The 24,212-nt window shown below is 28.7% G+C and overlaps 1 protein-coding gene across 2 annotated transcripts in view; it reads right to left on the bottom strand.

Annotated features, from left to right (window-relative positions):
* Positions 1–24,212, bottom strand: part of LOC107451042 (carbonic anhydrase-related protein 10-like) — a 295,406-nt gene that overhangs the window by 14,309 nt on the left and 256,885 nt on the right. The window contains exons 9-11 of one of the 2 annotated variants that reach the window (XM_071187499.2): positions 9,333–9,464; positions 5,130–5,172; positions 903–1,440 (exon numbers count right to left, since the gene is read on the bottom strand). In XM_071187499.2, the coding sequence (XP_071043600.1) occupies positions 1,409–1,440; positions 5,130–5,172; positions 9,333–9,464 (207 nt within the window). In that variant the 3' untranslated portion in view covers positions 903–1,408. The remainder of the gene's footprint in view (positions 1–902; positions 1,441–5,129; positions 5,173–9,332; positions 9,465–24,212) is intronic. The other variant, XM_071187498.2, reaches the window with a different exon arrangement.

The raw sequence follows: 24,212 nt of genomic DNA, 5'->3' as shown, positions 1-24,212 counted from the left end.
TCCGGTGAAAAGTACCGGCACTCAGGCTGCCGGTATTTTTTTACCGTAAAATCCATTTTTATCGGAATATCTTACGGAACAAAAATCTGATATACCGTATTTATTTTTCAGTAATAACTACCGTAAAATCACTGGATCACTCGAATTAAATAAAGATTACTGCAAAAATAGCGGTAAACAGTTTACGGTTAAATGTGAATTTTACAGTAAAATTGATTTTGCGGATAATGCTCTCAAAGTGACCGTACTATAATTTTTTCCGGAATTTTTTACATTATATACTGCAGAATTAACGAATTAATGAGTTAGCATGAGAGCATTTAAAGTGAATTTAAAGTTGTATCAAAGACCTGTTTGATTTAGTGGCTCTGTTCCGGATGAGTTGAAAACAAAACATCTTACAGTAGTGCAACTCTTAGTGAAATAGCTGATTAGGCCAGTTCTTTACTCAAACAAGTGCAGCTCAGATATCACGAAATGTAACTTTTAAATTAACATGAATCAATATGCGAACAGCAGCAATGGATTCTTTGGAAATACTGGTGTTTGCTTGCCCTAGTCTTGGCAGTAATAATACATAACTTTACTTCTCTTGGTAGTTAAAATAATGCCTGCTATTTACAAAATCCTTTGCACCATTTGTTTAGAATCATTTGATCTGAATAGTTGTTTAAATTTAGTTTATTAAATTTAATTCTTCGTTAAATTCAAATTCAAATAAATTAAATTCATTTATGAGCGTATCCATTTTTAGAAAGACTTTACGCTCACTTTGAAAGCTCTCGTGGCCCATTTTTAAGTAGTTTCACGCATTCTTTCGGCCATTTCGCCTATCTTTCCTTATAGATATGAATTGTTTTTATAACTATGAAAAATTAATTACAGTCAAAAAGCATACTTACAACTAAATACAGTCTTCGGCAATATGTATTTTACTCCAAATCAGCTATAACATTTCCGGTAAATTGATGGGTGGTAAACATTCATTAAATATTTATATTTGCAGTTTTAAACTTAAAAATCAGCATCAGCTTACATTCATTAGTTTTTTTTATGCAAGCTTGCCCATAAATTGATACAGTTTTAAGCATAGAAATGGTGCGCAGATATAATGATACTTTTCACGAAACAGATGACGATAGCAAAGAAGTCTTGCACATGGCAAAGATCTTCCAAATCACATCACATCACATCACACAAGAAGGAAGACATACATTGGTTTAAAGGGTGAGGAGACACTCGATATGATGACGCAGATCGCACATACGAAGACAGTGTATGATCCAGATATGTTATGATGGATATGTGAACGAAAATAATAATGAAAGGACAGATTTCGCCCGTTAAAAAAGGAACGATATGACCCTTCATTCTTTTCTTCGTCGGTTCCAGGAAATCATGTCTCTCATCAAGCCCCTTTTGGGTTGTTCTGCACATTAGCTACGAATAAAAAAGGAAGTTTTAGAGTAGATATATCATTTGAAAAATTTTTAAAACAATTTGAAATTTTTATATGTGGGAAAATGCAAGGTAATTACAAAGGGTGTAATAGAAAAAAAACAGGGATATAAATGTTTGTTAATTATTGTATTAAAATACTGAGGAATGGTTCATCGGAACAGGTAACTTAATTTTGCAAGAATTTCTGAAACATTTTTAAAATGATAAAAAGATAGCACGACTAGAAATTGTGTAATGACTTCTTTCCTAATCATTTCAACAAGTGCTTGATTCGCATTTATGATTTTTCAGGGAAAAACGTGTTACTGTCGGTCAACATTAATTTTAGCCACGGGAAGTTTCTTCATAATATCTGTTTTTCTTCCTAAAAATAATAACCATGTTACATTGAAAACGCTTTAAAATCATAAGAGACACTGAGAAACCATGACAGCTAAAGGCCTTTCAAAATAAAAAGAAATAAATAAAATGAAAGACGTCTTTTAGAAATATTTTGAATCTAAAATCAATGTTGAGATTTGTTTACAACGAAATAAGAATATTTTGAAGGATGTTAACTCAAATTTGAAAAAAATTTGCTTTCTTGTGTTCGAAATAAATTATCAACTGTATATTTCGGTCACACTTTTACCATTAAAATATGTTTAATTGTTTTTCCGGCATTACTAATTTAGTACCTTTGCAGTTTTCACCTGGGCGTACGGCTCTCTAAACGATATAGACGTAAGTATCCATAGTTAACCCAAGTTCAAAGAAATTCCAGTTTCTTCAAAAATTGAACATAACAATTTAAATTAAAAAAAATGAATAAAAACTGAGAAAGATTGCACCTATATGAGAAAACAATCTATATGAGAAAACGGGCAAATCTATATGAGAAAACGGCCAATGTCTCAAATATAAAACATAATATCACATACATAAATCAAAATATTACAAAAATATGTTTCAATGTAATTTTTGAAACCAGAATTTTAGTAATGCGTTACCATAATAACATAAAACTTAGCAAATGAATAGTTTAAATGCCTTATACTTTGTTTTTATCAACCAGAATTAGATATTTTTTTACCAGTAATGTCATTACCATGTAGTACGGTAATTTTATCAGACTTTTTTCTCTGAGTAATTTTAATTAAAATGTGTGATGTAGTTTCCTCAAGACCGGAAGTTTTGCTTATTGCATTTAACAAAGTCTAATTTGATTTTGATATTGAATTACTACTTATTCATTTATAAAGCATTTCCAGAAAATTAAAGCTTTGAATTTTACTTTAACTCTCATTAAAATGTTTTCAAACCATCGAAATATATTTTTGCATTAGATCCTCAGAATATTAAATTAAAAAAAACTACATAGACCACAATAATTGAAACTAAAGTTTTCTATTTCAGTTTATTTGAAGGCTTAAAATACCTGTAATTTATAAAAACCTATCTAAGGAAGCTCTTTTATTTTATTTTAAGTGCAGTCCTTTTTTAAATCGAACCTTTTTTTATCAACTTTAGAAACATCATAAAAGGATGAAAGATCTAGAATGAAGAAATAAAGCTAGATTACTTTTCTTCGGTTTTAAACTTTTCTGCCAGACAATATAGAAATAAGATCAATAATCCTTATTTAATGCATTTCAGCAAAATATAGTTCATTTCTTTCTTTCTTTGTTTCCAATTTATGAGGTACATTGTCACATGAGTGTCAGATTTTTGATGTTTATTTCGGAGAAGGCGACATTTTTCATTTAATATTATTTGATTCATGCCTAACTCCGTAGGACTGTACAGTTTATAGATATTATTCGAAAAAAATGATATTTGTTTTAGTGTAATACATCAAGACAAGGATACAACTACCTTTTATGTTTACTTTGTACACTTTGCTTATATTGCTCCTTTAATGATGGGATAAAACAGGTCTTTCTTCATTTTTGTAGGAATGGCAGTTTTAATCACGTAAAGGGAAATAAAACTGTGTTGTTATGGAGACTCTCAGAAATAAAATTTTCGCTTTTGATGATTCAGCAATCATCTAGTTACATTTTGTTAATTTTAAGAATAATTTTGTCTTGAAAACACTAGATTTGTGACAAAATTCTCAAATATATGACGAAAATGTTTCCTGAACTGGTAACTTCACCGTAGGACATTGTGGAACATTTTAAACTATAATAAAAAAAACTAGAACGGAGACTGGATAATCAGAAGTAAAGTGACGAGATATACCGACCGACTTCTATCGTGTCTTTTTGCTTTTTTTCAAGGTAAAAAAAAATAGACTGAAGAAATATTTCTTTAATTTTGAAGAAATTCGCTTCCTTGAAAAAATGACAAGTTATTTCGTCAAAAACAAAGAAAGTTTCGTGATATTTAAATATTCAGTTTTACAGTGGAAATGATTGATATTAAAATTAAAAACATTTTTCATTTACATGAATCTATTCATTAAATATCTCTATACCAAATGAGAATAAAAAAAATAGATGTATACATATTCATAAAATAAATTACGTGAAAAAATTTACGGTTGACCTTTCACCTGGGAATACCTTTGAATTATTACAAAAAAACACGTATTAAACATTTTTAACTATCCATTAAATAACTGCAATTATTAAATAAAGATTATGCTGTTGGAAAATAAGTAATCAAGAATTTTCGCAATCAATATAGTATTTTTAAAGCAATGCATCTTGTTTCGCAATCACAGCTACATATAAAGTAATATTATTAATTTAAAAAATATTAATTTTTTAAAATCAATTTTATTTTAGAACCGAAGTATTTAATAGTTTATTATCTCGTTTCCAAAATTACTTGTATAGTTTATTTATGAAACTATCCAACTGAAATAAAATTTTAAGAAAATGAGTAATGAGTCTTCAAGAGTACTATTCTTCATAGAAGAATATACTATAGATGATTCGATTCGTTTGGTCAGTTCGATTCGTTTAGTTTAGTCATCTTCTTCTAGTCAAATTTCTGAAACTATCTGAACTACCGTCTGAACTCTGTACTAATTTGATAACTGTACCTATGAACAGTTTAACAAAAAAATATCACATCAGGAAAAAGCATGTTTTCGTTCAAAATATTTTTTTACGAGTATCAGAAAAATCCAAAGTTTTTAACAATTTAAAAATATATGTAATTTTCAAGTGTCTTTTAGCAAACATAAATTTAGAATGAGCATATTTGAGTGCCTATTAAAAGTCGTTTCAAATCATTCACATGTTTTTTATGACTTTTATTGAGCGTGCAAAACATCTCGGTATGTTTTTTCTCACGTATTTTGGCACCAAATAAAATTCATTTTTGAAAAGTTCCTTGCATTATTTCACAAAAATTTTTGCATTTAGTTAATGTTCGTGCTTATGTCAAACTTCTGCAAAGAATTCAGAAGCCTAAATTTCACTTTAATTAAGTTATGGAAAGTAAAAAAAAATTGAAGTTCACGATGTTTTCTAGATGAAATCAAAATAACCTAACCTGGAGCCCTTGAAAAAGAAGAAAACTATGATATTAAATTAAGTTCAACAACGTAAATTATATAACATAAATAAATACCTTTCATAAGAAAACAAATATTTTTTTATGAAAAATTAAATGCGTAAAGCAACACAAATAAATTTATTTTAGATAGAATACTAAATAATAACAATGTATCTTACCTTGGTATTCAACTTGCCTGTGCATGGTAGGACATTCACTTCCCTAAAAAAATAAAAACTCAATGATTACTTTTATCGCAAAAGAGCGAAAATTTAGACCTATTAACATTTAAAACGTTAACTTTCTCTCCAATGAAATTCTTAATAAAATTATACTTTAATTTGGAGAAAAGTTAAGCCAAACTAAATCACAATTTCCAAAGTTAATTTCAACTCGAAACCTGGGATGCGAATTGGGAAGTGACTGACCTTTTAACGACCAAAATGTACTTGTTCTGTAATTAAAAATTTCACTTACCTTCAGGGAATGAGGACCAACTCTAATGACTGTTAATGTTGATTATTAAATAAAAATAATTACTTTCTTATCAAAATAAATACCATGGTTAAAGTAAAATAATGCAATTATAAATTGTAAGAAGAGGTTAAACTTGAAAGATATTATTCACGTTAATACTATTCTAAAAAATAGATTACATTGCAATAAATTACTAAAATTGTTGTGGTAATAAGGTGGAATTATTCATTTTTAATTAAAAAAATTAATTTGTTTCAAAAAATATTCATATTTTTAGTCTTTAGGTACCTGATTATCTTAATGGACAATTTTGACCAAAAATGAAGTATATATATATATATATATATATATATATATATATATATATATATATATATATATATATATATATATATTTATATATACACGCATATATATATATTCTTCATGTATAATTTATTTTGAAGGACCTTATATCTACAAATTTTGCTACATGTGTGTTAGATTAAGCTAAATTTTTACAGTAATAATGATTGACTGCTATGAAGTTGCAAACAAATTTTGGTTTAGGAAGAAAAAGCTGTAGATAAACTACATTAATTCTGACACTGGGTATAATAATTTCTTGAAAAGAAATAAAGAGATCATAATTGTATTTTCTCTAATTCAGTTAATACTCTTTAACGAGTGGCAGAGGTATTATTTTTTTTTTAAAAAATTGCGCACTGTGAAAGGGTTTCTGAAAATTAAGAAAAAATTTCTGGAAAAAGCTCTGAAACAAATGCAGTAGTATTTGAAAACCCCATGCAGTCATTATAGTGACTTACTCAAACTTGAAACAGATCCGAGAATCAGTCTTCATTTGTATATTAACATGGTGAAAGGCATGAAATTGTCAATTACCGATCTGAAGACACTCTTTATTAGCATGAAATTAAGAAGGAATAAGGAAAATATCAGTACTTTTTATTTGTTTTATTTAATTAAAGTTTATTTTCGAATACTGATCATTATAAACTAATAAATGATCCTTTGTTTAAGTGTTAATTTGTCATGATGTGTCATTTCTGAGACTATTCGATTTTAAACATATCACTACACTCAATAAAGAGTGCATGGATTTACAAATTTAATTATGTTTGTTTCGAAGCTATTTTGGCATATTTTTCTCAATTTTGCTATACACGTTTTTTGGTGCAGCATTGCTTTGAATAGCAAAATCACCCCGACCTACAGCATTTGTAGATTTATGTATCAACTGATAATTGAATTGTGGAATGAAACAAGGTACTATAACCAACCACTCGCTTTATTTCTGTTGAAAAAATGTAGATTTAATTTATAATTTTATTTCATGCATCAGTCATTTATTTCGTGTGATTTTTGGCGTCATTTTTTTCGTGTGATTATAGAGTTCTAAATTTCTCTGAAAAAATATTATCATTAAATACTTTACTACTTATGTAATAATATCAAAGAAGCAAGAAATTTAGCACAGATTTTTTTTCAGAAGATATAGTAAAGTTAAAAAAAACTGTTAAATAAAGTTTTTACACCAAGGATATTATTTAAATGCCCATGTTTGGTAATTATACTTAAAATAAATATTATGTATAGTGTTTTTTTTTTTCAAAAAATTTCGTCAAATCTCAGACTGCGAAGTTTAGATTAAATGTGTTGATTTTTTTCCTAGAAACACGCTGAAGAATACTAACGTTTCAGTTTTTTTCCTCAACAAAAAACTGTTCTTACTTCTTCTAATTAAAATGACTTGGATCATGGTTTTTGCATTTTTTATACTTTTGAAGCATGGCTTAGTGCTGAAAAAGGAATGAAGCGGTATAAAAAATTTTATCTGTACAAAAAAGCATTAACAAAAAGCTATAATTAACTACAGGGACAAAAGGGGTTAAAACAATGACAAAATAGAAGAGAAAAATATCAAGATTTTTTTCTTCTTCTTCTTAAAGAATGCAAAACTAATCAAAAAGGCTATCTTAAACAAAGTAAATGAACAGTTTCTTTTACACACAGGTTTTTACATAAGATATTTGTAAGAAATTCGCTGAACACAAATAAGAATTAATGAGTAAAAACGTGTCCATTGTTTGTGACAAAATGAAAATATTTCCTCTAAAGCAATTAGATTTGAGAAAAGCGTGCAAAGCGTCTTAAAAGTAGTATTAAATTTTAAAAGTATTTCGGAAATTAGCAAATACTTCGTTAAATATGTATACGTTCTAATAAATCCTTTTCAAAATAAACTTTTATTAACTATTTTACGGCATCATTATTATTCACGCTGAAATGTTATACATATTTCGGAAGGAAAATGAATAAACATATTTGTTTCAATAGAAAACAATTGAAATAGTTCTTTCTGATAACTATTATAATTTTTCTTCTTTCATCAGAAATGAACATACACTATTTGAGTCTTCATTCTAAAACTATGGTAAAATAACCAACAACAGTCTGTGCATCCAATTAACAGTAAAGTTTACGATAAGAACATGTTTTACCTTTGCGGTTTTAAAACCGTTTACAACTAGTTGGGTTAAAAAACCGTGAATACAGAACTATACGTTTTTTTAAAAAAAAAGTACTACTAACATGATTTCAAAACTGAAAAAAAAAGAAATTTCACTTAACGTTGGAAATAGTTTAGCTGCTTTAATTTACTAATATCGTTGTGTGAATGAGTGTATCGTATTCTAGTGGCTCAGGGTCACGAATTAGGGAGTGCAGCTCTTTAAAAAACATTTGCCACAAACACACTTAAAGCAATCTATCGTAACCTATGGTTACCATAGAGATTTATATGGCAAGATTCCGGAAGGCAATGAGGACCATAGAATTTTATATGGCATTTATATAGCAATAGATCATATGTATATAGCTACCAAATAAATTTGTATGGCATTCATATTCCAAGGCACCATAAGCCTATGGTAACCATAAAAATTTGTATGGCATTTTATTGCGATACACCTTAGCCATATGGTATGTTTGAAAGGAAATTTCTTTAAAAAAAAATTTCGTAAATTTGTATCTAAAATATATATTTTGTTAATATACATTTTATTATCTGTAGAGATAAGATACTTGTGGTAAATGTCGCTATCCAAAAATAGGCATATGGAAACACACTATGAGCATGCCTCATTCAAATGGGAGAGTCGATATGGTTGAGGAAGGGTGAAAGCTTGTTTTACTGCAACTTCAACTATCCAGCTCAATTCTGCTTTAATTAATCCAATCCATCAAAAACAATAGTACTTTTCACCTACCTTATAGAAATTAATAGTTATTTAAAATTATTTTTGATTATTTCAACTGAAGAAAAGCATTTCAACTTCAAAATTTTCTAGTGCCCCGTCAGTCGAGGACAAGGCAAGTGTGATGCCTATACCTCGACGGAGGATTATTCGGCCCTTAGAAGTGTATTTATGAGCTAAATCTAAAATCATAGACTAATTCAGAAACTTACAAAAATAACATAAGACTTTATAATTAAGAAAAACTTTAAATAACTTTTAAATATTATAATAAATATAATAAAACTTTATCTTTCGTAAAAGATAATTGATAGCAAAAATATTTCATCATACAAATATTTTTCATTTTTTAATGTGTTATTTTAAAATTAATTTCAATAAATTTTAAAACTATTTACCGTATTTTACGTTTCTTTAGAGCTGTATTTGGAACACAAGATTCGAATAATTTATTATCTATGTTTAAAAAAATAAACTAAAAAATAAAAAAATACCTTACCAATACAAATTCCATGAGTTAAATAATAGCTGAGAGATTTACCAATAATTGTATTTATTAAAATATAAATGATATAATTATAATACGCATTACTATAAGTTTAGTCATTTAGAAAAATTTTTTGAAAACAATTACAAAATATTACTTACTGGATTTCGTCTAAAATCAATGTTGGTCCTGATAGATCTCTGATTAAGTGCCAAAGTGGGTCTAAAGTTATCTGCTAGAGGAGCTTTAGGATTGCGCTCGTCACCTTGCATTAAACGACGCAGAGCGAATAGCTAAAATGAAATATATTATGTTTAAAAACAAGAAACGAAGAGCATTAGTACAATATATATTCTTTACCCATAAATTTTTAGGTTTGGACAAAGGAAACAATTTTATCTGCAGTAAAACAAGGAAAAAAAGACTGCAAAATAACCAGTAGCAGTCTGTCATTCGTTACGATTTCGAAACCGTTTACAGTTTGTATGGTTAACAAAACATGAAAAGAAACTATAGGGTACTTAAACCATTTACAACTAGCATTGTTTCAAAACTGTAAAAAAGCATGTAACTGGCCATTGGAGATACTTTAGCAGATTTATTGTGCTTCCCTCTATGCGTGATTAAGAGTATCGTATTCTAATAGCCCAGGGTCACAAATTGGTAAACGCAGGACACTGGAAACTCTTCATGTGTGGAAAGGAAAGGAGGACAACGCTGGGACTTGAACCCCAGTTCCGTCAGTCTTGAGATTGACAGATTAGCCTTGGTGGCTATAGCATGTACCCATTTGCAGGAAACTAAGTGGCTTCATTAGTTGGGTCTAGATGGTGCGATAAAATTTCGGTTGTTTAACCGTGCTTGATGAAAGCAGTTTATAAACGATTTTGTCACAGTAAACAGTTCAAATGCTATATTATTTATGGTAATTTGGCTGTTTTGTTTGAGTTTGGTAAAATAACAATTGCATAAATTATTATTCAAACGTCTTTTCTGAGAAATTTCTAAGATCGTTTAATGACGAATATAAGAATAGAGAGAAAATGGAAAAGAGAATACGGCAAAAGTACACTTAGAAGAAAAGGAGTGGTCAAAATTAAAAGAATATGGTAAAATTTATCGTGTTTCGGGCTGTAAGGGAACACCAAAACAACTAGGTAATTTTTAGCGAAGCACTTTGGTAATGATTTTAGTGGCACTAGCAATAAAATATGGCTTTAATAGTATGTGATATATGAGGTAAAACTTGGTTATTATGATACCTTAATAGAACTTCGCTAATCATGATACATTAGAGCATGTCATAAAAACCATTTATTAGGTTGAATTTACTTATTTTTTATTAAATGTGTGGTACACACTATAATTTTGAAAACCAATGATTTCGGTAAGTCATATGAACACAAAAATTACCAAATTAATGGTTTAATTACAATATAGTTTTTTTAACTAGAATTATGTTGCTTCTTTTGTTTCCAGAAATGTGATAAAATTACAGTACTGTAATTTAATCAGAATTTTTCTCTGGGTAAGGAATGTCTTTAACTATTATCAGGACTACACACATCAAAATTTTACCGAAGAGAAAGAGAATCAAAAAAGTCAAAGTCATTATGAGATTCATTACTAAATTTTGAAATTCTACTTCCCGTTAAATTTTTGTTCAGACCATACATTTTAGACCACATAATTAAAGGGCAAAAGTTTTACATGTGGAAAAAGGTTGGTAAACAAAAATGAAGACACGTTTCATGTCCGAATTAGAAAGTTTCAGCTAGAAAACAGTGTCGGCGCTTCTGTTTAACAGAGAAAAACTATGCTTTATTTTGATAATTGACATATGTTGACTTATTTCCGGAATCTATTGCATCTGAGAACATAAAAACGAAACTGATGAATCTAAAGTTATTTAAGGTGCGAAACTTTTCATATCACATCTTGTCGTACCTAGCGATTTCTTTTTACTTAACAGCTTCCTGTTACGGTAGTTCGTTCTATTTGGCGGAAAATTACCACCTCTTTCTACTATCCCTTAAAAATTAAATATATTTTATTAAGTCACTTGAAACCTTTTTTGGGTATGTACATATATTAAAGTACATTTATTAATGTAATAAATCTGGCTATTAATAGTAATAACCGTTAATTATTAATAATAAACACTTTCTATTTTCAACGGGATTAATTTGGCAAAATGTATGTATATATATAGAGATATATATAGTTAAGCGAGCGCCTCTATTTTTGTATGCATTGCAAGGTGTAATCTTCAAAGATGTCTTTTATTTTGAAGTTAAGTGCCTTAAAGAACGTATAAAGAACCAGAACCATTTAGCTGAAGTATCCGTGCAATAAATGATCAACGCACACAAAGAACGGGTGAATGCACCCAAAGTAAACTAACATAATTTAGTTGTTAGAGTAGGAAATTTCAATTACTCATCCGTATAAGAAATTTTTAGTCTAATGTGCTGCAAACAATTACATAGACTAAACTTTATAGGTAGTTATTCATAATAAGTGGTAAATGTGATTAATTCTATAAGAAGAATTACTTTAGCCAACTTACCGGTTATTAATATTAATAAACGACGATTATTAATAAAAACCGATAATAAAATTGACCAATATATATATATATATATATATATATATATATATATATATATATATATATATATATATATATATATATATATATATATATATATATATATATATATATATATATATATATATATATATATTTATTCTACTTTCAATAGCAACATCATTTTCACTAACTGGAGTAAAATATATTAGACTTCAGGCAATTATTTAAGTTAGTAAATATTTAATAAGCTTCTGAAATCTACATAAATATTAAATATCCCAGAGGTATTGATCTTTTGGAAGCTTAACATCTTAGCTAATATTCTTGCAATCTGTATTAAAATTGGAGAGATATTCTGATTTATGTCAAAACATTAAATCTTAAATACGATTTCTCTTTACTAGTACATAAAATTAAACCTAGTGCTAACGTCTTCTACAAAGTTATTCATTATAATATCTGCGTTGATTCTCCAGAAATAAGCTTAAGATTATATCGGCAAATCCAAAAGTTTTGAAGATTTATTCTTTTTTTTTACCTTTAACGGTTCTACGGAAAGAGTTATTTATATTTACATCGGATCTAGATTGTAAAAAAAATATTTGTGTATCGTTGCCCCCATTTTTGGTGTTGAGGAAAACTAAAATTTTTTTACGCGTAGTCACATTTTTTATTTACAGTTTTAATTATTTATTGATCAATTTCTTTGTTTGCTCTTTTGGCTACATATATTTTCATGAGCATTAGAATCAAATCATGGCTTCATTCCAAAAATATTCCGTGTACAAAATTATCACAGTGTTTTAGTAATATCCTTCCACTAATTCTTTCATAGAAGTCATGTTTTGTGTGAAAATTTTTTAACAAAAAAAATGCAAAAAAAAAAAAAAATCAAAAAATCAAAAATAAAATTATATATATATATATATGTATATAACCATAAAAACAAAGAGAAAAACGAAGGAAATTAATAAGTTTTAGTAACTGCGCATAAGCTGCAAGTATATAGAACTCATAAAATAAGCTAAAATATTGAGAAAAAAATGGAGAATAATAAAATATAATTACAAGAGAGATGAACAATGATATATAGTTTCTCAGAGCTCAAACAGGATATGATACAGACCTGGTCAGTAAATTAGAAGCATTATATAAATTTAATGCGCTTATCTCCGTCAAAAGCTAGCTCTCTTTATTCATTACGGCTGATTTTTTTCATAATGATCTTAAATAATGGCATGACTTGAAGAAATGTCGCAAGCATGATCTTTTAGTTTTAAATGCAGCTATGAAAGCCATGGAACGGTACCTTAACCGAAGAAAGCACCGTATTCTCGCTATTTTCAAACATATTTTGTTCCCGTAAGGCAGGTGATTACTCAAACAAAGCTCTGATTTTTGCCACCTTAATACTAAAAAAGAAAGAGGCGATCCAATTTTTCCTATTCTTAATCAACGTATAAACTATTATAACTCATTGGGCTTGAAACTTAATACTCGTTTCTCAGCATAGTAATTCACGCTGACTGGCTAATGGTCCCAAGTGCCAAAAAGCTGAGACATATCTTCAACATGGTGAATTAGTATGTGATTTGACAAAAAAGGCAGTGAGACTAATTCAAGGCTTCTTAACTAGTGTTGCAAAAGAGGAAACGCAAAAACACTTTTTTATTGTGAGTGGTCGATTGTCATCACTAACAAATTTTCAATTTCCAAAAAGAATAATTATGAATTAATGATAATGATAAAAAGAATGCATTAAATGTATACTAAATAAATCATTAATGAGCAATAAATTAGTTTAGATCAGAAAATATTTCTGAAAAAAAAATTATTTCAAGTTACTCAGGGTCGAGCAAATCTTCTTTCATTATTGGTGTACACTAGCTATACGTTTAATAAATTTTAAAATACACCATTTAATTGTAAAAATCCTTCATTATGAATGAAAAAATTTTAAAAACCAGACCTGAAAAGGTATATTTATAAAATTTATAGTAAGAAAATATTTTTAAATTGAAACTACTCATTTTTAAAAAATATATATATTCAAGTGATTTTAATTAATGATTTAAAAAAAAAAACACTTGATTTATATCATGTTTTAAATCATGATTTAAATCAAGCCAACCCAGTTAAAATGTTTAAAAAACTTTAAAGCTTTAACTCTATAGATTATTACGTTATTTAAAGTAATGTGATTGTAGGTTAAGTGTTCATGTTATTTGTTCGAAATGCAAAATTATTTATCTTGCATTCCAGAAAACTATAACTTGAATTTCATATTAATTAAAAACTTGCTTACTCATAAATATAGCTTGTAATAAAAGAGCATATTTAGCTTAGACCGATTTACTAAATAAATTGTACCATAAACTAATTCTTTGACAGTAAATACTTTGAAAAATTTTTAAGCACGTTTTTATAAGATTATTACCAGAATTTGAAACCATTTCAAAACCCTTTCTTGAAATTTACTTCACTCTCCTCAACCTGGAGAAAAATTGACATGATTGTTTTTTTCTTTTGAAACTAAAATGAAAACATTTTAACATTTTTAGGAGGAATTCGATGAGATACTCTAACAAAACTCCTGTGAGTTCGTGCCTGTTTTTCCCTATTTTAGTAGATAGAAAAAATGTACAAAAGCGGATAAAAGGGAAAAAACAGTTTTTGAGCAAACCGACAATTTGTATATTTGTTTTAGCTGTAAACTTCGTTATGTAAATCTCTTTTTCTTGGCTTTCAAATAAACGCGATTTAAAAAAAAGGTACACACATATATTTTTTTAGCCGAATGAAGCTCTACATGTTTTTTTTTTTGTTTTTTTTACGTTTTTTCTGTCCCCTGAGATTAGTGTGTTTTATTCCTTTCATTTCCAAGAGCTGCTTCCCTTAAATGTTTTTATATTCGCCAGAAATGCTCTTATTTTCTTATCAACTTCCAAAGATTTGAGAGAATAAACAATACCCATTCACGGAATTGATGAAAAATTTTAAACAGCATTTTAAAACTTTGAAACACTTTACGGAAGGCTGCTTATTTTTTGGTCACAATTACGCCTCTGTGATAACAAAACCCTAAATGATTGATGGTGGAGCTGAGGATTTATTTAAAAATGAAAATAGAAAAAAAAATGCTCAATGTTGTCAACATGTTTTGTGAAAAACAAATCCCAAATTTATGATTGATCATTCCTCTTAAAACTAATCTCTATATAATCTTTGATTAAAATAAAAACGCAGTATTTCTGTTTAAAGTATATTAAAATGAATAAAATATTGAGATATAAAATACAGTAGACTTCCTTTTAGGCAACTTTAAAAGGTAAACTGAGTAAAAGTAAATCCTTTTAAGTCAATGAAATATAATAATACTTACTTAACATAATCGAGAAATACCACTCTAACGTTAATGCTAGTGTAACGTTACGCAATAGTTTATAATATAATCAGAACAAAGTACGTAAAAGAACAAAGTACGTACGACGTGAAGTACGTAAATAATGCAATAAAAACTATGATTCTGGAATTATATGGAAGATATACCATTACGTTTTAATAACAATAGTAAACAAAGCGACGCCCGGCGGCTGAGCGGTAGCGCTTCGCGCTGTCGTGCCACAGGTCCCTGGTTCGATTAAATACAGTAGACTGGTTCGATTTGATCAAAATAGAAACGCAGTATTTCTGTTTAAAGTATATTAAAATGAATAAAGTATTAAGATATAAAATACAGTAGACTTCTTTTTAGCCAACTTTGAAAGGTAAACTGCGTTAGTAAAGGTAAATCCTTTTAAGTCAATGAAATATAACACTTACTTAACATAATCGAGAAATACCACTCTAACGTTAATGCTAGTGTAACGTTACGTAATAATTTATAATATGATGAGAACAAAGTACGTACGACATGAAGTACGTAAAAAATGCAATAAAAACTACGATTCTGGAATTATATGGAAGATATACCATTACGTTTTAATAACAATAGTAAACAAAGCGACGCCCGGTGGCTGAGCGGTAGCGCTTCGCGCTGTCGTGCCACAGGTTCCTGGTTCGATCCTCGGGCCGGGCAAGGTTGACTCAGCCTTTTATCCCTTCTGTGGGTCGATAAATGAGTACCAAGCATGCTTGGGAACTAAACACTGGGGGTTCCGTGTTCGGCTGACCGCCTAACAGGAACATCTGTTTCTGCACCCCAGAGCCCAAGGTCAAGAAAACTGAGATGGGCACAGTAGACTTTGGCCCTGTATGGGCTGTCGCACGGCTGAGTTTAGTTTAAACAAAGCGTGACATTAAAATCAATCGCATTTCAGAGACATTTCTAAAAATGTAAAAAATAATCAAGAAAATTATTATTTTTGACAAAATTCATTCTAAATTGATCTTATGTATCCTTCTTCTTTGACTTTTAATTTTCAAGTTCAAATCGGAAGTAGATTTTTGGAACCTGCAGAAGGAAAAAATCTATTTTGGTTTTTAAAAAAATCATTTTTCCATAATTTAATGATTTAGATTTTAATTTTGTCATAATTATTATGAGTGGATATATTTTCTAGTAATCTAACGCACATTTTTATTTTTGTAGAATATATAGTTTCGCATTGCTTTTGAAATGTCTTTAAAATTTTAACATTTTTAAAACAATGAAGCTTAGTTTTTAATTTGTTTTTTAATTCAAATAATATTTTTTAGGAAGAATGTTAAAATATTGTGATTTGTGCATTTATAGTCTTTTCCAGTTTAAAAACAATCCCAAAGTTAATCCATACCGTAACAAAAAAGGAAAGAAATTTCAAAGACACCTCTACAGTACTGAAAACATACATTTAACTTAAATATGCTAAAAAATATTTAATAATAAACAGTTTTTAAAAAAATATGATTTCTGATTTTTCGAAGTAATCTACCTACGTTAAAGACAAGACAGAATCCTTTCCACCATTCGTTTTAAAATTTTGTCATTCTCTAACTGTCAGAAGTCAATATACTTGGCTTGACTATGAGAGCAAATCAGAAAAAAAAATATATATAAATCTTTGCTGCGAAAATGAACCTGACGGTTTTCTTGAGACTTATGATTCCATGCCATTTTAAGTACATGGTCGTAGCAAACTTTTCTTTTAAATTTTAACAAGTAGTATCATATAAATGAAGATATTTTTCAAAATAATTTTTATCTTAGCCTCAGAATTTTCTCTCAAAAGTCCTTGAGTTAGAGGATAACTTCATATTTGTTCCTTTTTAAGATATTAAACTTTAAAGTATAAGGAATGTATTGTTTCTTTTCCCATCTCGTCTGTTTTGTAGTGCTTCCTGCTTAATACCAGAAATGAGATACACTGTAAAATATTTTGAATCAAAATACGTTATAAAGTACAGACATGGGACAATCATCCTTAAAACCCAATTTACCATAAATCCATTTTTACCGTAAATTATTATACTTCAAGTTTTGCGGTGATATTTATTTAAGTAAAGTGATTCAGAGATTTTGCGGTAATTATACACTCTAAAAACTGTACCTCTGATTTCAGAGGCACATTTGAATCATTTGTGCCTCTGAAATTTAAGGGCACAACGTACCTTTAAAAATGAAAGGCACAATGTACCTCTGATTTCAGAGGCACATTTGGATCGTTTGTGCCTCTGAATTTTAAGGGCACAACGTACCTTTAAAAATGAAAGGCACAATGTACCTCTGATTTCAAAGGCAAAATCAGATGTACCTCTTAACTTGGAAGGCACATTGTACCTTAGATTTTGCTTTTATGTACCGCTCATTGAAACAAGCATTTAGTGGTACCAAAACCTGTTATTTACCAGATTTGAACACATTTTTTTTACCTATTTGTAATTTGCTAGCACTTTATATAAAAAGGGACTTTCTGTTTGGTTTACACTATTACCAAGATATTAATTATAATAATTCTTAATGAAAAATATTTCTCAATTCTTTGAATATTGGCCACTTGAAAGTGATCATTTCAAGGGATTCCATCTAAGGCTTTTTCATAGACAATTATAAAATATGTAAATTTATACCATTTCTTTAATTATGTAGTGTTTAATGATACTTCAACAACTACAATGATGCTTTTCTAATCAGATATAGGTACAAAAAGATAATATTTATTTCTGTTAAGCCAAGTCAATAATAATTCATGGATTTTTTTTCTTTTCCAAAAAGCATCCTCAAAATGGAAATTTATTATAAATTTGGATATTTTTTAAATATTTAGAGATTTTATAAAATAGTTTTATGAGGATCAAAAATTAAACACTAAATATCATGAAATCTAATATCTTTTATTTTCACACATAAAGAACAATTTTACATAATTTAGTAACAGTTGCAATATGATGTATACAGTTGCACAAATTTGGAAAAACATGGAATATTTCAAAATGATAGATGTAGATTTTGACAACTTGGATATTTTATAACATGAAATATGCTTAAACAAATGACCTAACAAGTGTAAAATAAAAGATTTCTTTCCATTGAAATGAATTTTTTTTAAATCCAGATTTTGGCGAAACACCCGTTAGGCGCCATCATTCCCATTTTGGGAACATTAGCTTTCAATTTTTTTAGAACTAACTGTACTTAATATTATTAAATCGATGATTTTATTTGAGCTCAGAATATATGAAAAGCCTTCTGCAATTTTTTTGGAAAGCTTGTTTCAGAATTTTTTTTTATTGTATTTTTAAAAACGTGAAATTCTGCATTTTTGCCCCAATCATTAAACATGCATTTGTTTTACAAATATTATTAAAATAAAAATTACTTTCGTGCTTAAACTTGATTACAACAATCGAATATAATTCTCTTTTCTATAATCCGAATTTCGATGTCTACAGTATTTCTTAAAATGTCCTATTTCACCACAATAGAAACATTCACGTTCAGATCTAAATTTCTTCACAATACTTGGCGAATTCCATTTCTCATTAAAATGTTCTTTCTGGCGATCGTTATTACACGGAATAGCTTGTGGATCATACTGAAAATTGGCAATGAGATTTTCTTTAAAGTAATCCCCATCATCAAATCATCATAAATTTCTGACCTTTCAGCAGGAATAAGCTGTAAAGCACACGAATACCAAAGATCGAAATTCACACTAAATCTCTTCGCTTTCTGTTCAAAGAGTTCGAAGTACCGTCGAATTCCACACTTCGTGGCATCAATTTTAAACATCTCATTCACTAATTTTTTCTAAAGTAGGAAATCCTTAATAACAACAATATTTGTCACCAATTCTTTCAAAAACTTAATAAAACATTTCTGGAACGGATCCCACCGCTGCCACCAATTAATACATAGCTGTAGCGTATCAAGCTATATTAAAGAACTGTTCAGTTTTTTTATAAAAACATTTATTTCACACCACAACAAATACAATAACAAATATAAAGTACCCGTAACGGGATAGTTAAATCTTATAAAGGAAACTAGAAAAAGTGCCCGTAGCGGGATATATGAAAACTCACCAGTAACGGGATAGATAAAATATCATAAAACAAACTAGATAAACCCGTAACGGGTAATATGAAAACTCAAATTCCACACAAAACTAATTCTAAAATATCAACAACTTTCTGGTGTTCTAATTTTATCGTCTGCTTTTATTATTTGTATTTCGTCATAAAATATTTCATTGATGTGCGCATGCGCTTCTTCTCCGTTACATCGTACCGAAGAAAAAAAAAGGGAAACCCATTTGAGAGGCACAGGGAACCGGTAAAATCCTTTCGTACCGCGCATTGACTCGCGTTTGCTTTGGTGCCTTTCATTTCTTGTGGTGCCTCTCATTTTTAAAGGCACATTAGTTATGTGCCTCTAACGCGAGAAAATAAAGGGTACATTTAGCTTGTGCCTTTTATTTAAGAGGTACAGTTTTTAGAGTGTAACAATAAAAATTACAGTATATAAGATTTTTTGTTCCGTAACACGTTCGGATTCCAGAGAGCTGGTACTTTTTCGTAATTTTATCCAGTATTTTTTACAGAGTGGTTATTTTCTAGTTCCTAAATAAGAAAGGAGAAAACGAATGAAATTGAAACGAAACTGATTCCATTCTTGTCAATAAGTGGAGTTGGCGCACTATTTTAATAATGACCTTTACATAGAAATAGAGTCAGTTTATTTTTCTTAGTTTTATTTTGTAGTTAAGTTTTTATTTTATTTGATTAATAATGTTGTTTTTGTTTAATATATCATTAGAACTGCTAAAATTTTAATATGAACAACTGTATAATAATTTTTTATTGTTTTGTCGCTTGTTTCAAACCCTTTGTAATTTAGTATCATTCAAAATTATTTCTATAACGACATTGTTACTGATACATTTTTGCACTTTAAACTATTGCTTTCTAATCAGACATGTCATTTTTCATCTTTCTTTTTTCTATTTTGGCCAAATGCTCTACGTGTAAATTGCTTCGTTTTGAATAACATGCGTTTTTTCTCTCCTTCCATTATTTATAATGCATTGATTTTATGTTTCACTTTTGTAATTTTTTATACATATTGCTTAGACAAATTTTAGAGTACAATTTTTGATCCTCCCACATATCTGTATTATTTTTTTTTAATAATGGACAATATTGATGTAATTTCAGAAAGCATGTTTTTCAGATACAACAATGATGTACATTAGGTAAGATGCTATATTGAATTGTATTGAGTTTTATTAACTTTTTTTTAAATTTGTCTAGCTATAGTCCAACTTATAATGTTTTAAAATTTTGATTTATATATTATCAACTTTTCATTATGATATACTTTTTAGCATAAACTTAAATAATATTTATAAATTATGCATATATCATTTTAATACAAATTTAATTTAGATATTTAAAATTACCTTTATCTTATAAGTGTCCACATTTTACTTTATTTCATTGAAATTTTTAAATGGGAATTTCATTTTATTTTACTATCTACTGTTACCATGCTATTTTTCTGTCTAAGTATTTTTTAAAAAAAAATTTAAAATAATCCAATTATATGAATTTCAAAATTCTTCGAATTCCTTTACACTATAAATAGCAAAACTGAAACCATTTTTGTAAACTATTTCATACTTTTGAAAGACACTAAATTTATTTCAGATTCTAACAAATTCACCTGGTCTCGAAAAAAAACGGAAAAATTTGACTGAGTCCTAAGCATTTCAAATCTAATCATTTTAGCCATTTCTGAGAAGGAATAATCTTAGAGTTATGCTTGATTGACATGCTTATGGCCATTTTTCTTAAACACCAAAATATCGTATTTTCGAAAGAATACGTTTCAAATAAGACTTTAAAGACCTGCTCGAGAATTCCAAGAGAGAAACAAATCTGCTAAAGACGTAACAAAATACAAGCGTTATCGGTAACTTGAGTGACTTGCTAAAGCAGCGCTGTTCGTTACCCATTGAAAATCCTTTTCCGGAGTACAGATTACATTGTGAACTGAATCCATCAGCGCATGATGGGTTAACCGATAAGGCAGGGTTTGGATTTTCGCCTGGATGGCCATGTCTAGATTACTACGATGGATGTTTGGAAGGGTAGAGGGGTAATAGTAAGATGAAGGGACTACGTGGAGGAATATTGGTCTTATTTTTCTATCTAAGGATATCTGTTGCTTTTATTAATAAAAAAATAAAAGAAAAAAATGAAAAATTCGAATCAGCATAGCTGTTTGATAAATATGAGACTCCGGCTTATTTTTTTCGTATAACAGCTTATTTATTTAATGATAAAAACTATAAGAAATTATCGATATCGTTCTTTTCTAAAATATAATGAATATTCCAAACAATATTAAGTCAACTGTTAAAAATGAGCGCAGTATTATAAAATTTTCCGGTTTAAAGATTTCGTAATAATAGTTACACGTATGTATTTTTTTTTTCTAAGAAGAGTTTCATTTAGTAATTTCAGACAGGAGATTTGAGAAACGATAAAGAAGTTTTTCCTTACTTGTTCGTAAGTTTTAAATAAACTTTGTCGAATTTGATAGAATACGCCTATTGTATCACTTATTCTCAGTTTACGCACTAAGCGTGATTTCGTAGTTGTACCAATTTAGTTAAAGACTACGTAGATTCCAAAACTTACCTAATAGCAAAACAATTAGAAATGGATTCAAATTTTTGAAATAATCGTACATTGAGAAAAAGAAAGTATGGTCAAAACACAAAAAGTTGGTAAAATTTACCATGTTTCTCAATACTGTGTGAACACCAAAATGTTCAGTAATTTAACGAAAGACTTAGGTAATAATTTTGATAAAATAAACAGTAAAATATATTTTTGTAATCTGTGATAAAATTCGGTAAATGATGGAGAATTTGGTTATTTTATCATAATACTTTAGACATGGCATAATAACCATTTATTCGGTTAAATTTACTTTTCAGTTTTATATGTTCTGATAATTGTGTGGCAATGAGAACTATATTTTTCAAACCAGAAAGTCAGATAGGATTTTACCATATGAACGGAAAAACTACCAAATGAATGGTTTAAATACCATGTATAATTATTGGCTTTCTTAACCAGAATATTGGTTTTTCTTACCAGATATGTTATTACCATACAGTAGGGTAATTTTACCAGAATTTTTTTTCTCAGTGAAGTCTTAATTTTTCAACCGTCTGAAACTAATCAGTTTGAGTAGAATATTCTGACGACGAATGAGTTATACAATGCACGAAATACGAAACTGACCCCTCTGAATAACTTTTGATTTAATGATCTGATCTTCACGTTCTAGGACTGAATCTTTTACGTCTGAGCGGGAGATCTTAAATATACTAATTAATTAATTTATTGCGAATTTAGTTATTTTAAGTTAGTTACGCTAATTAAGACATTTTAAGTTACGTAATCCGATACAAAAACTTACATTGAGCAAAAAAACGGGCTATTCTGAATAACTTCTGATCTAATGATCGGATCTTCACGTTCTAAGACTCGATCTTAATAGTTTAAGGAGGTAATCTCAAATATGCTAATTAACTAGTGCAAACGATGTTTTAAATTACAAAATCAAGCACAAAAACGTACTTTCTCTGAATAATCATACGTTTTTTTTCAACAGATACGGATTTCTGACCTCCAAAATATGAGGGAAAATATGACACAATCTGGAAAATATGATCCCCATAATTTGGTCAGGAGATAGGTCTAGAAGTTGGGCCCCTAAATGTTAATTTTAGCATATTTCACCATGTCTCGAGAATTTTTTAAGCGAACAGAAGACTTTTTGCTCACAATTGTAAAATTGGTTCATTCAAAAATGATTCAATGCAAGGTATAAAATTTAAAAATATTTATTGTTTTCTTTTTTCATTATATATTTTTCAACAGCCGAAGAAATTTTGAATAGTAAGGTATAAAATGTTTTGCATCATTTTAAAGGAAATAAGTTTACATAGCAAAATACAAAATCTGAGCAAAATCTATCGAATAGCTCCTGAGGCAATAAATTTTAAAAATAAGGCATCAATTTTTTCCATATTCAAAGTATTTGATTTCTCAACAACAAACGCTGCACTTTGACCCGTAAAATAATGAAGAATAATAAATATTTACTGAAATTTATTTTTTTAGATGGAATTATTTTTGATTGAACGAATTTTATAATTGAGTGTTAAAAAATTTCATTTCATATGATGAAATACACAAAAATTAAAATAACATTTAGGGCTCCAAAATTAGAATACCTCACCTGGCCAAAGTACGGGGGACATATTTCCCAGATTGTGGGTGCCCTTTATACTTTTGGAGTCAGAAATCTAATCCTGTCACAAAAACGATGCGCTTATTCAGGGAAAGACAGTGCGCAAAATGAGAAAACGGACCACCTTAAATAACTTTTGATTTAATGATCGGATCTTCACGTTCTAGGACTCAATCTTAATGGGGGGGGACCTCAAATATGCAGATTGATTAGTACAGACGATATTTTAATTTACGCAATCAGACACGAAAGCGTACTTTATCTGAATAAACATATATGGTTTTAATAGTTTGGTTAGGAGAGGGATCCAAAGTTTGGAATCCATACAGTTAATTTTACTTTTTGTATATTTTGTGTATTATAAAACTTTTTTCACGCATTTATAAAATTTCATTTTTCAAAGATAATTTTGTGCAAAATATAACATTTAGTAAATATACGCTTAAAGAGTTATATGAGGTATGGAGAAGAGTTATGGTGAAAAACGAAAATGTCAAACTAACACTAAAGGATTCAAACTATGGTCCACTCATTTGACCTACACTTGGGAACATATTTCCCAGATTGCGGCCACCCTCTGTATATTGGGGGTCAGAAATCCGATCTGCAGAAGAAAAGGTATGTTTATTCAGATAAAGTATAATTTGCGTCTGATTGTAACTTAAAATGCCGTCTGCACTGATTACATAGCATATTTGA

This window comes from Parasteatoda tepidariorum, chromosome 11 (assembly GCF_982258835.1).
Source record: "Parasteatoda tepidariorum strain Cologne lab strain chromosome 11, Ptep-v5.0, whole genome shotgun sequence".
NCBI lineage: Eukaryota > Metazoa > Arthropoda > Arachnida > Araneae > Theridiidae > Parasteatoda > Parasteatoda tepidariorum.
This window is presented reverse-complemented; position numbering and strand designations above follow the sequence as displayed.